At 38.2% G+C, this 13,401-nt stretch overlaps 1 protein-coding gene across 11 annotated transcripts in view; it reads left to right on the top strand.

Moving 5' to 3' along the window:
* The window catches only part of cc2d1a (coiled-coil and C2 domain containing 1A), a 29,464-nt gene extending 17,286 nt beyond the window's left edge, over positions 1-12,178 (top strand). For all 11 annotated transcript variants that reach the window (XM_062033445.1, XM_062033452.1, XM_062033453.1 and 8 more), the window contains 13 exons: positions 599-721; positions 799-857; positions 3,347-3,463; positions 4,878-4,951; positions 5,028-5,086; positions 5,169-5,320; positions 5,517-5,607; positions 7,263-7,415; positions 9,272-9,403; positions 9,461-9,587; positions 9,652-9,728; positions 9,838-9,885; positions 11,044-12,178. In XM_062033445.1, the coding sequence (XP_061889429.1) occupies positions 599-721; positions 799-857; positions 3,347-3,463; positions 4,878-4,951; positions 5,028-5,086; positions 5,169-5,320; positions 5,517-5,607; positions 7,263-7,415; positions 9,272-9,403; positions 9,461-9,587; positions 9,652-9,728; positions 9,838-9,885; positions 11,044-11,076 (1,245 nt within the window). In that variant the 3' untranslated portion in view covers positions 11,077-12,178. The remainder of the gene's footprint in view (positions 1-598; positions 722-798; positions 858-3,346; positions 3,464-4,877; positions 4,952-5,027; positions 5,087-5,168; positions 5,321-5,516; positions 5,608-7,262; positions 7,416-9,271; positions 9,404-9,460; positions 9,588-9,651; positions 9,729-9,837; positions 9,886-11,043) is intronic.
* Positions 12,179-13,401: the final 1,223 nt, after the last annotated feature.

Raw genomic sequence — 13,401 nt, 5'->3', positions numbered from 1 at the left:
TAGCACAGTATACATATATATTTTCAGATTGTTTAACCATGTTTATGCTTAAGTGTTTTATTTAGGTCAAAAAAGATACAATGTGCTTAAAAATGCATATTTTAGAGTGATAACATGCAACATTCAGATATGATACTGGGGAAGTGTACAAATATGTTTTTAATAAATATATTTAGAAACAATGTGATAGACTAAAACTGCAAAAAAAAAAGTGGCGATGTAGGACTGTAGTTAAATGATAAATGATAAATGGGTTATACTTGTATAGCGCTTTTCTACCTTCAAGGTACTCAAAGCGCTTTGACACTATTTCCACATTCACCCATTCACACACACATTCACACACTGATGGCGGGAGCTGCCATGCAAGGCGCTAACCAGCACCCATCAGGAGCAAGGGTGAAGTGTCTTGCCCAAGGACACAACGGACGTGACTAGGATGGTAGAAGGTGGGGATTGAACCCCAGTAACCAGCAACCCTCCGATTGCTGGCACGGCCACTCTACCAACTTCGCCACGCCGTCCCCTAGTTCTATATTGTTTGTTTGAAAATCTGAAAACTTGTTCAGTTGTTTTAGGATATTTGTGCTCCTCTCAGATTCCCAACAGCCCAATCAGCGAAGAAGACTACTCGTTGGCCCGCTCGCGTGCATCTCCACTTTCTCCTCGCACCAGCGAGCAGTACCAAGGCCTCATGGATCTTTTGCGCAAGCAGCACGAAGTAAAATTCACCTCTTTTTTTCCAGCATTCATGCCAACATGCTTTATATTTCACTTACATTCCAACTTTAACTGCAGAAATGTGTGAGCTCCTCACTGCAGTTCACACACGTGGGCAACGTTGCAGAGGCTCTCAAGTAAGAACATATTCTTATCACACTTTATACCTTCCCTTCTACCTGTCTTTGTTGGAAACGTGTATGTATTTATTTACCACAACACGAAACTTGTGTGCTTGGTTGAAGACGTCCCCCTACCTTATTTCACAATACATGGTGGAACGCCTCAAAAGGCAAACACATTGGAATTCCACCAAAATATGGAAACGTGCCTCTAAATTGACAGTCATCCAAATTACTTTGTTTCAGTTTTATTATAAACTTGTTGTACCTGCAGCATTAATATAGTAATAATGATTGTTTTGACATTGGAGGAACATGAAAATCAGCCAGCAAGCCACAACATATTGTGTTGGACTTTCCCATGTCATGTGACCAAAAAGATAAGCAAATTATTTGTCACACAGCTTTTGGGGTTAACGCCTGAGTCTCACAACTACAACACGCTTGTGTGGGTGCTTTCCTATTAATCCCCTTTCCTCTCACAGTACAAAATCACAAATGTTGTGTTAATTGCACAATAAAAAATCATGCATGGAATGTTAATTGTATAGTAAAGCCATGCATGTTCTGTTAATTGTATAATAAAACCATGCACGTTATGTTAATTGTATAATAACATCATACATGTTATGTTAATTGCATAATAAAACCATGCACGTTATGTTAATTGTATAGTATAACGAAAACATATACTTTAGAACTTGTATAATACAATCATGCATGCTATGTTGGCGGTATAGTAAAATAAGGCATGTTAATTGTATAATATCATATACTGTATATTATGTTAATTGTAGGGCTGTAACGGTACACAAAAATTTCGGTTCGGTACGTACCTCGGTTTAGAGGTCATGGTTCGGTTAATTTTCGGTACTGTAAGAAAACAACAAAATATAAAATTTTGGGTTATGTATTTACCAAATTTGCAAAATCTTCCACCAAAAATATTTTTCTTAGTGGAATATTTGATGTGAAGTAATCGGAACCTTGGATAGGTCAATAATTCATAATAACATTGATTTTGATTCAATATTATGTTTTGAGCAATGACAGTTTGAAAGAAAAAAAAACAGCTTTGTTTTATTAGTCAACATTGCAACTTTTTCTAAATTACATTTCACCTTTAAGCTTTTTTATTTCACTTTTGTTATGTTTTTGTTTATTTTAATAGTATTTTTAGAATGTGCCGTGGGCCTTTAAAACATTAGCTAGGGACGCAAATGGCCTCCGGGGCACACTTTTGACACCCCTGCTATAGATAATAAAAAAATAAATCTGATAAATCTATCGATAAAAAGCAGAGCCTGGCGACGCATGCGCGTTTATCCTAACTCTCTCGCTCTCTTTGTCTCTGCCCCTCCCTCACGAATTCTGCTGCGCACCTTCACAATTTGTTTTGTTTTTAACCCCTTCTTAACCCTGAACGTACATTGAAAATACACGCAACCCTAACTCAAAATGCCGGACATTTGAGGCATTTAAGAAACTCTGCCAGGACAGCCTCGCAAAAGAAGACTTGTCCGGTGAAAAGAGAACGTATGGTCAGTCTATCGTAGCCCGGTCGTTGCTAGCATGCCGTGTGTTGTGCCTCGGTGTGCATTGTTTACACAACGTGCGGTACGCTACTTAATATGTCTATGTGGAAACTCGTTTGGTACACCACCGAACCGAACCGAAACCCCCGTACCGAAACGGTTCAATACAAATACACATACCGTTACACCCCTAGTTAATTGTACAATAAAACCATGCATGTTATGTTAACTGTATAGTATAATACAATCATGCATACCTTAAAGGAAAAGAGACTAAGAAACAGCTTCTATCCATGGGCTGTAACCATAATCACCCCTATCATTCAACTGTGAAGCCAATCCAGGACTGATGCTCCTGTGCTGCTAAACTGTATTTTCTTGTTTTTTTTTAAAACAATGACACTAAAAAACTTAATTCATTCATTCATGTTATTTGTATAGTAAAATATAACCATGCATGTTATGTTAATTGTTTAATAACATCATAAATATTATGTTAATTGTTTAGTGTGATTTAAAAAAGAAATAGCATTTTATGTTCATTGTATGATAATATCATGCATGTTATGTCAATTATATAGTGTAATAAAAATATATTTGTTATTTTAATTGTAAAAATAAAATCATGTTATAAAGTTTGATAACAACATATACGTTATGTTAATTACAGACTGTAAATTGTCCGTGAGTGTTGAATGCTTGTTTGTATATACAGTATTTGCCCGTTAATTGGCTGTGACTGACGTACAATTCCAATGGAACACATGAATACGATCAAAGAACTTCTGAAAGTTGTAATATACAGTATCATAAAGTCCTACTCATAAAACCGAGCATAATGATAAAATACATACATGTTTTGAAGGTCATGTCATATGTGGGTTTGATTGTTGATTGTTTATCCTTTGAATACACACATGCTTTTTAGACCAGCAGGCTATTTTATAAATGTTGTTTGTTTTTCTTTAGGTGTGAGAAACTTATGGAAGAGTCTTGGAAGAACATTGAAATATTAAAGAATGCTCATGCTAAAGGCCAACCAATCCCAAAGTGCCACACGCAGGAAAAGATCCTCAGTGTCGCAAAGTCAGTACACATTTCTTAATCTAACAGACTTTTTTTAATAGACACTTTTTTCATTCTAACATAGAAAACAAACTTTTTATTAAGAAATACACAGTTTTTATTGTAACATTGAAAACAAACGTTTTACGGGAAAAAACTTATTCCAACATAGAAAACATAAACTTTCTATTAAGATATACATTTTTTAATCCAAAAAAACCCAAATACACACTTCTTACTCTAATGTAGAAAACATGGAATTTTGTTAAATAAATACACACTTCTTATTTAAACATACTTTTTTTGTTAAATAATGCACACTTCTTATTCTACAAAACTCAAAACCAGTGAAGTTGGCACGTTGTGTAAATCATAAATAAAAACAGAATACAATGATTTGCAAATCTTTTTCAACCTATATTCAATTGAATAGACTGCAAAGACAAGATACGTTCGAACTGGTAAACTTTATTTTTTGCAAATATTAGCTCATTTGGAATTTGATGCCTGCAACATGTTTCAAAAAAACTAATAAAAGTGGCAAAAAAGACTGAGAAAGTTAAGGAATGTTCATCAAACAGTTATTTGGAACATCCCACAGGTGAACAGGCTAATTGGGAACAGGTGGGTGCCATGATTGGTTGTAAAAGCAGCTTCCATGAAATGCTCAGTCATTCACAAACAAGGATGGGGCGAGGGTCATCACTTTGGAGCAAAATATGTTGCCATGATCCAAGCAACATGTTTTTCATGGACGCCCCTGCTTATTTCAGCAAGACAATGCCAGGCCGCGTGTTACAACAGCGTGGCTTCGTAGTAAAAGAGTGCGGGTACTAGACTGGCCTGCCTGTAGTCCAGACCTGTCTCCCATTTAAAATATGTGGCGCATTATGAAGCTTAAAATACGACAACGGAGACCCCGGACTGTTGAACAACTTAAGATGCACATCAAGCAAAAATGGGAAATAATTCCACGTGAAGAGCTTAAAAGATTGGTCTCCTCAGTTCCCAAACGTTTACTGAGTGTAAGGAAAGGCCATGTAACACAGTGGTAAAAATGCCCCTGTGCCAACTTTTTTGCAATGTGTTGCTGCCATTAAATTCTAAGTTAGTGTATTTGCAAAAAAAAATTCAGTTTCCCAGTTCGAATAATAAATATCTTGTCTTTGCAGTCTATTCAATTGAATATAAGTTGAAAAGGATTTGCAAATCATTGTATTCTGTTTCTTTTTACGATTTACACAACGTGCCAACTTCACTGGTTTTGGGTTTTGTAACAGGAAACAAACTTTTTATTAAGAAATACACACTTATTATCCGAACATAAAAAACAAACTATTAAAAAATTATACACTTTTTGTCCTAACATAAAAAAACTAATTTTTTGTTAAAATTATACACTTATTCTAACCGACTTGTGTGTGTGTGTGTGTAGGAACTACCCCTCTTTGGCTCCCAATGAAATGATACTGTACATCATCAGAGCCACAAACCTACCTGTCCCGTCAGGTATTAATATTTGCATTGATGAATATTTGTAACAATTGTTAATGCAGGAGTATGACACACATCCACCTGTGTGCAGGTGTGTCACCCAGTGATCTGGATACCAGTGTGAAATTTGATTTTCCTTTTCCCAGTGCGGTACGATGCTGTGACACACAACACTTGGTTGACGTGCGAACTGTCTACTTGAGAATGCTATTTATTCCTTTCCTTTGCGCAGGAGGAGGCGCAGAGGGACAAAACCAACACGGTGAAAAGCACCAGCAGTCCAGAATTTAAAGAGCAGTTCAGACTTAACATCAACAGAACACATCGAGGATTTAAACGAGTCATCCAGTCCAAAGGCATCAAATTTGAAGTCGTCCAGAAGGGGTCAGACTCTATTTGATTTCACTGAATGACTTTAATATCACTCAATGATGTCATGATGTTGATATCACTGAATTATGTCATTATGTATATCTCACTGAAAGATGCCATGATGTTTCCATTATGTTGGGATCATTGGGTGACGTTGGTATGACTGAATGATGCCATGATGTTGATATCACTGTGTGTATGTTTACAGGGGCCTCTTTAAAACTGACAAGATTTTGGGCACAGCTCAACTCAAGCTGGAGGGCCTAGAAAACCACTGTGACATCAGAGAGATAATTGAGGTACAAACTTAGGGCCTGATCTACTAAGATCCAAATAACACACACTAAACAGCGTGTAAAACTACAACATTGTGTGTATTATTAGCAGGAGTTGAGATATTATTTTTGCATTTTCTCCCCTCTCCAGTATTATGGGCGTTCTGATGATCAACATATATTCTACATATTCATGAAGACAGACAAGCTAAATGAATTGTGCTCCGTATTTTGCTCCTATAAAAGTGGAACTTCACTTTTTGGGGAATTTTGGAATATTTCAAAATACCGAGCTCCATTGTTTTACGAGTTAAAATGCAGAAAAAAAGAAATACGTGTGTTTGTCTCACATACGATTATGAATCATAGGCCATATTTTAAAAAAGGGCAGTTTAAGAGACGCAATCCTCTGTTAATGACCTTAGTACCACATTTTTCGGACTATAAGGCGCACTTAAACCCGGTGCGCCTAATGTACGGAATAATTCTGGTTGTGTTTACCGACCTCGAAGCAATTTTATTTGGTACATGGTGTAATGATAAGTGTGACCAGTAGATGGTAGTCACACATAAGAGATACGCGTAGACTGCAATATGACGCCAGTAAACAACAAAACATTAAAAATGTTCCATTGAAAATAAAGAATATTACACACGGCACTCAAAAATCTGTCATACTGTTTTAGTATGACTTTGAAGCCGCACTGCTTGATGGATTGTCGGCCCATTACGGTTACCGTAGTCAGAGATACAAGTATTACTATGGTGTGGGTGTATAAGGACTGCACAATGGCACCCATTAGCAGACATTATCTGGCGTTTTTGTTTCACATTATGCAAAACCAACTTTTCTTACCTTCTGGTACCTGCTGATGTGTATTGGAGATCTGCATAAGTCCTGAGCATTTGCGCACGTCCGCCACTGTAGTCCTTGACGATCCCAAAGTCGATAAGCTTCTTCGTTTTCACTATCTTCTTGTTATGGGACATTCATCCTCTGCTGTTGCCATTTCTAATATAAAGTAGCGGAAAGTTCTAACTTATATCTCGCTGCTATGGAAGCGCTAAAAACTACCAGTGTAGTGGGTTTACATTATTCACCCACGGAACTTTAGTTATTAGAGAGTTCCAGTCGGACGGTTTTTCACGGGACACATTTCCAGCATTGTTGTTGCACTAGTGAGCCATGGATGAGAAGATGCTGCTCCGTTATTGATTTAAGTAAAGTCTGAATGTCATTAAAACAGTTAGCTCCATCTTTTGACCCCCCGTCCTTGCACGCTACAACAAAGATGACGGGGCGAAGACGCTGTCGAAGGTGAGCCACGTAAATAAGACCACCCACAAAATGGCGCATCCTGAAGCGACTGTCAGAAATCGACTTGAAGATGGTCTGTAAAACATAATCTATGCAACATTTTGACCAAAGAACCACCATCACATGTTATGTAGACCACAAGGAAGTGTTTTACATTTAGAAAAAAGTCATATGACGACCCCTTTAATGCGCCTTATAATCCGTCCGGTGTGCCCTAAGGTCCAGAAATTACGTTATATCAACTTTGTGTGCGCAATAAAGTTTGCATTTGTTCTAGTACACACAAACTTATTGTTTACATGTGCACATTTCATGTGTTTGTCTGCCTGTGTGTGTGTGTGCGTGCGTGCGTGTTTTTCAGGTGATGGATGGACGTAAGGCCACAGGTGGCAAGTTGGATGTGAGGGTGAAGATCAGAGAGCCCATATCTGGGGTGGATGTCCAAGCAGTGACTGAGAAGTGGTTGGTCCTTGAAGCGGTCTCATCACTCTCGCCTCCAGACAGAAGACAGCGGGTGAGTGACATGTGGAAAAGTTGTCACCGCTTAACACTTCACACTGCATTCTTTAATAGATTGGTTTTATTTTACATTTTAACCAATAAAAGTATCAAATAATTTCTTCCAACGATGCTGGAACCAGTACTTACAAAATGATACAAGTAATAAAGTAGTAAAATCCAAAACACATTTCTAACACTTCTGGGAATCAGTTGCAAGTATGCATTCATTTCAGGTTGTAATAATAATAATAATAATAATGGATTAGATTTGATATCACGCTTTTCTATTGTTAGATACTCAAAGCGCTCACAGAGAAGTGGGAACCCATTATTCATTCACACCTGGTGTGGTAAGCTACATTTGCTGCCTTGGGTATGTTGCCGTAGTCAGCAAATAGTCTTCGCCATTGAATTGAATGTGCCAGTTTTGCCTTTTGTTGAGTCCTCCAAAGTATTTATACTGTAAATATTGTACTCATTGCACTCCAGCTGTTTGATTGTAACCTGCATCTTCATTGTAGTTTTCATGAACAAATTTTGAGGTGTTAAAATCACCATGTAAAATCACAAGTGCCAATCGGTAGCGTGTACAGTATTTGGTATATCCAAATTATATTTATTAGCATTGAGCTAGGACATTTGTTTAAATGCATTGTTTTTGTGTCACAGATAAGTTATTTAGTATTTCATGTAAGTCATATCGACATATTTTACTTCTGTATTTTACAGCGTTTTGAAGGAAAGCCTACGTAAAAGCTCTCAAATGATCTGTCTGCTAAGCTCGCAAGAAGAGATGTCAGCAGGAGCAAAATAGACTATTGTAGTTCTTAGGGGTGTAACGGTACGTGTATTTGTATTGAACCGTTTCCACACGGACATATTAAGTAGCGTAACGCACGTTGTGTAAACAATGCACACCGAGGCACAACGCACAGCATGCTAGCAGCTAACGGGTTACAATAGACTGACCATACGTCCTCTTTTCACCGGACATGTCCTCTTTTGCGGAGCTGTCAGGGCGGAGTTTCTTAAATGCCTCAAATGTCCGGCATTTTGAGTTAGGGTTGTGTGTATTTTCAATGTACGTTCAGGGTTAAGAAGGGGTTAAAAACAAAACAAATTGTGTGCGCTGCAGCATTGGTGAGGGAGGGGCAGAGACAGAGAGCGAGAGAGTTATGATAAACGCGCATGCGTCGCCAGGCTCTGCTTTTTATCCATAGATTTATCAGATTACATTTTTTATTATCTATAGCAGGGGTGTCAAAAGTGTGCCATTTGCGGCCCACAGCTAATGTTTTAAAGGCCCACGGCACATTCTAAAAATACTATTAAAATAAACAAAAACATAACAAAAAAAAAAAGCTTAAAGGTTAAATGTAATTTAGAAAAAGTTGCAATGTTGACTAATAAAACAAAGCTGTTTTTTTTTCTTTCAAACTGTCATTGCTCAAAACATAATATTGAATCAAAATCAATGTTATTATGAATTATTGACCTATCCAAGGTTCCGATTACTTCACATCAAATATTCCACTAAGAAAAATATTTTTGGTGGAAGATTTTGCAAATTTGGTAAATAAATAACCCCAAAATTTATATTTTGTTGTTTTCTTACTGTACCGAAAATTAACCGAACCGTGACCTCTAAACCGGGGTATGTACCGAACCGAAATTTTTGTGTACCGTTACACCCTTATTATTTAGGGAAAGTAAATGAAACATGACTTTTATCTTTAATTATGATCATGATTTCTGGTTATATTAGGCCAGCAGAAAAGGCCTTGCTGTTCCTAACAGCACACCACTGTGTGTTTGTCTTCCACAGTCCAAGTGTGTGCGTCAGTATGTGTTTGTGTTTGCATGATTCAGGCGCCATCTCCTCGATCCAAAGCCAAACATGAAGCCAGCAGCGGTAGCAGCAGGAGCAGTCAGGCCAACAACTCGTACAAACTGCACAGCTTCAGCCTGCTCAACTACGACAAGGAGCGCTTGGAGAGAAAGGTGTGTTTGCATCATGCGTGTCACATCTTCAAGGGTCACGGCGGATGTTTCTCTCAGATTACCGAGTACAAGAAGAACAGACGAGACCCTCCAAGTGATGTTCTTCATCAGTACAAGGATGTCACACACAGGCTGCAGTGGCAAAAGGCGGAGCTGGAGGGAGCCTCTTCTGCTCTGCTCATAGGTAACGTAAACTTCTTAATCCTATGGAAACGACTCGACACACCTTTTGTGTTCTCCGTGTACAGAGTATGAAAAAGTGCTGCAGCGCTTCACCCAAGGACTCGCTGACTCTGTGAAGAAATTCTCAAGTCAAGGCAACAGAGTGAGTGCCAGGTTTGACAGCTGTTCAAACACAATTCATACTTAAAAAGTGTATAGTACTTAAAGTACTACAGTAATAATGGAGGTCTCCATCCTTTCGCTCTTCCTAGGATGCTGCCAAGGATGCTCTTAACAGGTTTAGGATGGTAGAAAACGAGGTGAGGCTTCTTGTGTAGGACATGCAGTACAGGCCAAAAGTTTGGACACACCTTCTCATTCAATGAGTTTTCTTTAATTTCATGACTATTTACTTTGTAGATTTTCACTGAAGGCATCAAAACTATGAATGAGCACATGTGGAGTTATGTACTTAACAAAAAAAGGTGAAATAACTGAAAACATGTTTTATATTCTAATTTCTTCAAAATAGCCACCCTTTGGTCTGATTACTGCTTTGCACCTTCTCAGTGGCCTAGTGGTTAGAGTGTCCGCCCTGAGATCGGTAGGTTGTGAGTTCAAACCCCGGCCGAGTCATACCAAAGACTATAAAAATGGGACACATTACCTCCCTGCTTGGCACTCAGCATCAAGGGTTGGAATTCGGGGTTAAATCACCAAAATGATTCCCGGGCACGGCACCGCTGCTGCCCACTGCTCCCCTCACCTCCCAGGGGGTGATCAAGGGGATGGGTCAAATGCAGAGGACACATTTCACCACAATCATGTGACAATCATTGGAACTTTAACTTAACACACTCTTGGCATTCTCTCGATGAGCTTCAAGAGGTAGTCACCTGAAATGATTTTCACTTCACAGGTGTGCCTTTTCAGGGTTGATTAGTGGAATTTCTTGCATTGTCAATGGGGTTGGGACCATCAGTTGTGTTGTGAATGAGGTGTGTCCAAACTTTTGGCCTGTACTGTATAATACCTTCTTTTGATGGCAACCGCAACATCGACTTATTTGTCTTCATTGGAACTAATCATTCAGAAACATCAGTTTACTTTGAATGGACATTTTACTAATAAACCAGAAGAAAATACCTTCTTGAAGATGGACTGTGCAACCATTTCAGGTGACTACCTCTTGAAGCTCATCGAGAGAATGCCAAGAGTGTGCGAAAAAGTAATCAGCAAAGGGTGGCTATTTTGAAGAAACATAGAATATAAAACATGTTTTCAGTTATTTCACATTTTTTTGTTAAACACATAAATTCACGTGTTCGTTCGTAGTTTTGATGCCTTCAGTGACAATCTACAATGTAAATAGTCATGAAAAGAAAAACGCATTGAATGAGAATGTGTGTCCAAACTTTTGGCCTGTACTGTATGTGTATAAAATACTAATGTGTGTTTGTGTGTGTTTGATTCTTCAGTTGGAATCGCTGCAAAGGAAACGTGCTGGATAAGAAGACTAGTGGTTCAAGGAATTGGCTGCAGTACTGTTATCTTTTTTACTTATACACGCACACACACAGACACTAACACTTTCGTACTCATCAGACCATACATGACTGTGCTGCTCATGTCAATCATAAATCTTATTAGGACCTAACATTCAGAGAAAAAAACAACAATAGTCAGTTGATATTGGATATCAATCCGATACCAGCAAAAAAAAAAAAAAAAATCAAGTATGGGATCTTATGTGCCTGCATATAAAATAAGTGTAATACCGTATTTTACGGACTATAGAGCGCACCGGGATATAAGCTGCACCGAATACATTTTAGAAAAATAAATGCTGATCATTCCTACCAGCTGATGTCTGCTGGTGTAAGGTAATGCATCACAGTAAATATACAATAGTGTAGTATTCTATGACTTGTAGTACACCCTCAGTAAAGTACAAGCTGACTCAATCCATAACTAACAAAAATGTGTGTACTTCTCAACCGTTCAAAGTTAATCCATGTGGACGTGCAGTATTGATGCAGAAAAAGTGTTTCTTGGCTACTTTGCTGTTAGTCCATCACAACTCCTAAAACACCATTGAGTACATTCCTTTTAAAGTAAGTTCATATGTCAGGAATTTAACCCCCAAGATAATTAAGGTCAATCTGTATATTTAGTAAAGGAAAATCAAACTTGCTCATGTGGATTTGAATAAAGATGTTTTGCTGATGTAACAAACATGTTTAACCACATCGCCTCCAAACACATAATGCCTCTTCTTGTTGTCATGGTGACTAGCTCATCAGCATTCAGTGTGGAATTGGGATAGTTTACATTTTTCATTCATTCTCCTTTTAAGGTAATTAATGAGACTTCACAATTGATAGACATATTTATATTTACCTTGGGGTATTCAACCAATCAATGTTGTATTGTGTTCTTTCATGTCAGGGCAATCAGAGTAATATGTATTCAGAAATAGAGCATGGAATGCTCAATGTATATTAATGATTATTTGTGCAGTTAAAGTGAGAATGAATGACCAGCCTCATCTTTATTTTCTTGTTATGGCCATGCTTGGTGTTCTTGTCAATAAATGCTGAATGCTTTCTGTAAGTGTTAGTCACTGCACACTCTATACATGTTTTTCACATTGTTTTATATTCAAAATGATCTTCTCACAGCCATGCAGTTATTTTCATTACTAAGAATATAACGTATTTTCCGGACCCTAGGGCGCACCGGATTATAAGGCGCACTGCCGATTAGCGGGTCTAGTCAGGTCTATTTTCATACAAAAGGCACACCAGATTATAGGGCGCATTAAAGGGGTCATATATATATATATTTTTTTCTAAATTGAAAACACTTCCTTGTGGTTCTTTGGTCAAAACGTTGCATAGATGATGTTTTATAGATCATCTTCAAGCCGCTTTCTGACAGTCGCTTCAGGATGCGCCGTTTTTTGGGCGGTCTTATTTACGTGGCTCACCTTCGACAGTCTTTTCTCCGTCATCTTTGGTGTAGTGTGCAAGGACAGGAGTGGAAGAAGTGTCAAAAGATGAAGTTAACTGTTTTAATGACATTCAGACTTTACTTCAATCAATAACAGAGCAGCATCTCCTCATCCGTGGCTCAATAATACAACAACAACGCCGGAAATGTGTCCCATGAAAAACCGTCCGACCGGAACTCTCTAATAACTAAAGTTCCTTGGGTGAATAATGTAAACTCACTACACCGGTATGTTTTAGCGCTTTCGTGGCGAGTTTACTGACAGATATAATAAAAAACTTTACGCTACTTTATGAATGTCCATAACAAGAAGACAGAGAAAAAGAAGAAGCTTATCAATTACGGCATCGGCACAGACTACAAAGGCGCACACTCGCAAATTTTGAGTACTTATGCAGATCCCAAATACACATCGGCAGGTACCAGAAGGTAAGAAAAGTTTCTTTTGCATAATATTGCGAAACAAAACGCCAGATAATGTCTTGCCTTATACACAAACCATATTAATACTCGTATGTTGAATCACAGTACAATCCATCAAGCGGTGTGGCTTCATTGCTTACCAAAGTTATATATATACAGTGTATTTTAATATAAGAACACAGGATAATGCAGTGCCCCCCATTTCCCACCATGACTAATTAGTCTATAAAATTGTTACAACTATACCTCTGCATAACATTGTAAGCTTATCAATAATCGTCTTCCACCGTGGTTACAGTGAAGCCAAGTGCTCCATATGCTTTATCATATTCTGGTTCCCCGAGGTCACACGCACACCCCCTGGCATCACACCGTGCCCCCCTATTTGAGAAGGACTGCGA

The sequence above is a fragment of the Entelurus aequoreus genome, linkage group LG22 (assembly GCF_033978785.1).
Source record: "Entelurus aequoreus isolate RoL-2023_Sb linkage group LG22, RoL_Eaeq_v1.1, whole genome shotgun sequence".
Lineage (NCBI taxonomy): Eukaryota > Metazoa > Chordata > Actinopteri > Syngnathiformes > Syngnathidae > Entelurus > Entelurus aequoreus.
Note: the sequence above shows the minus strand (reverse complement) of the source record. Positions and strands in the feature narration are given on the sequence as shown.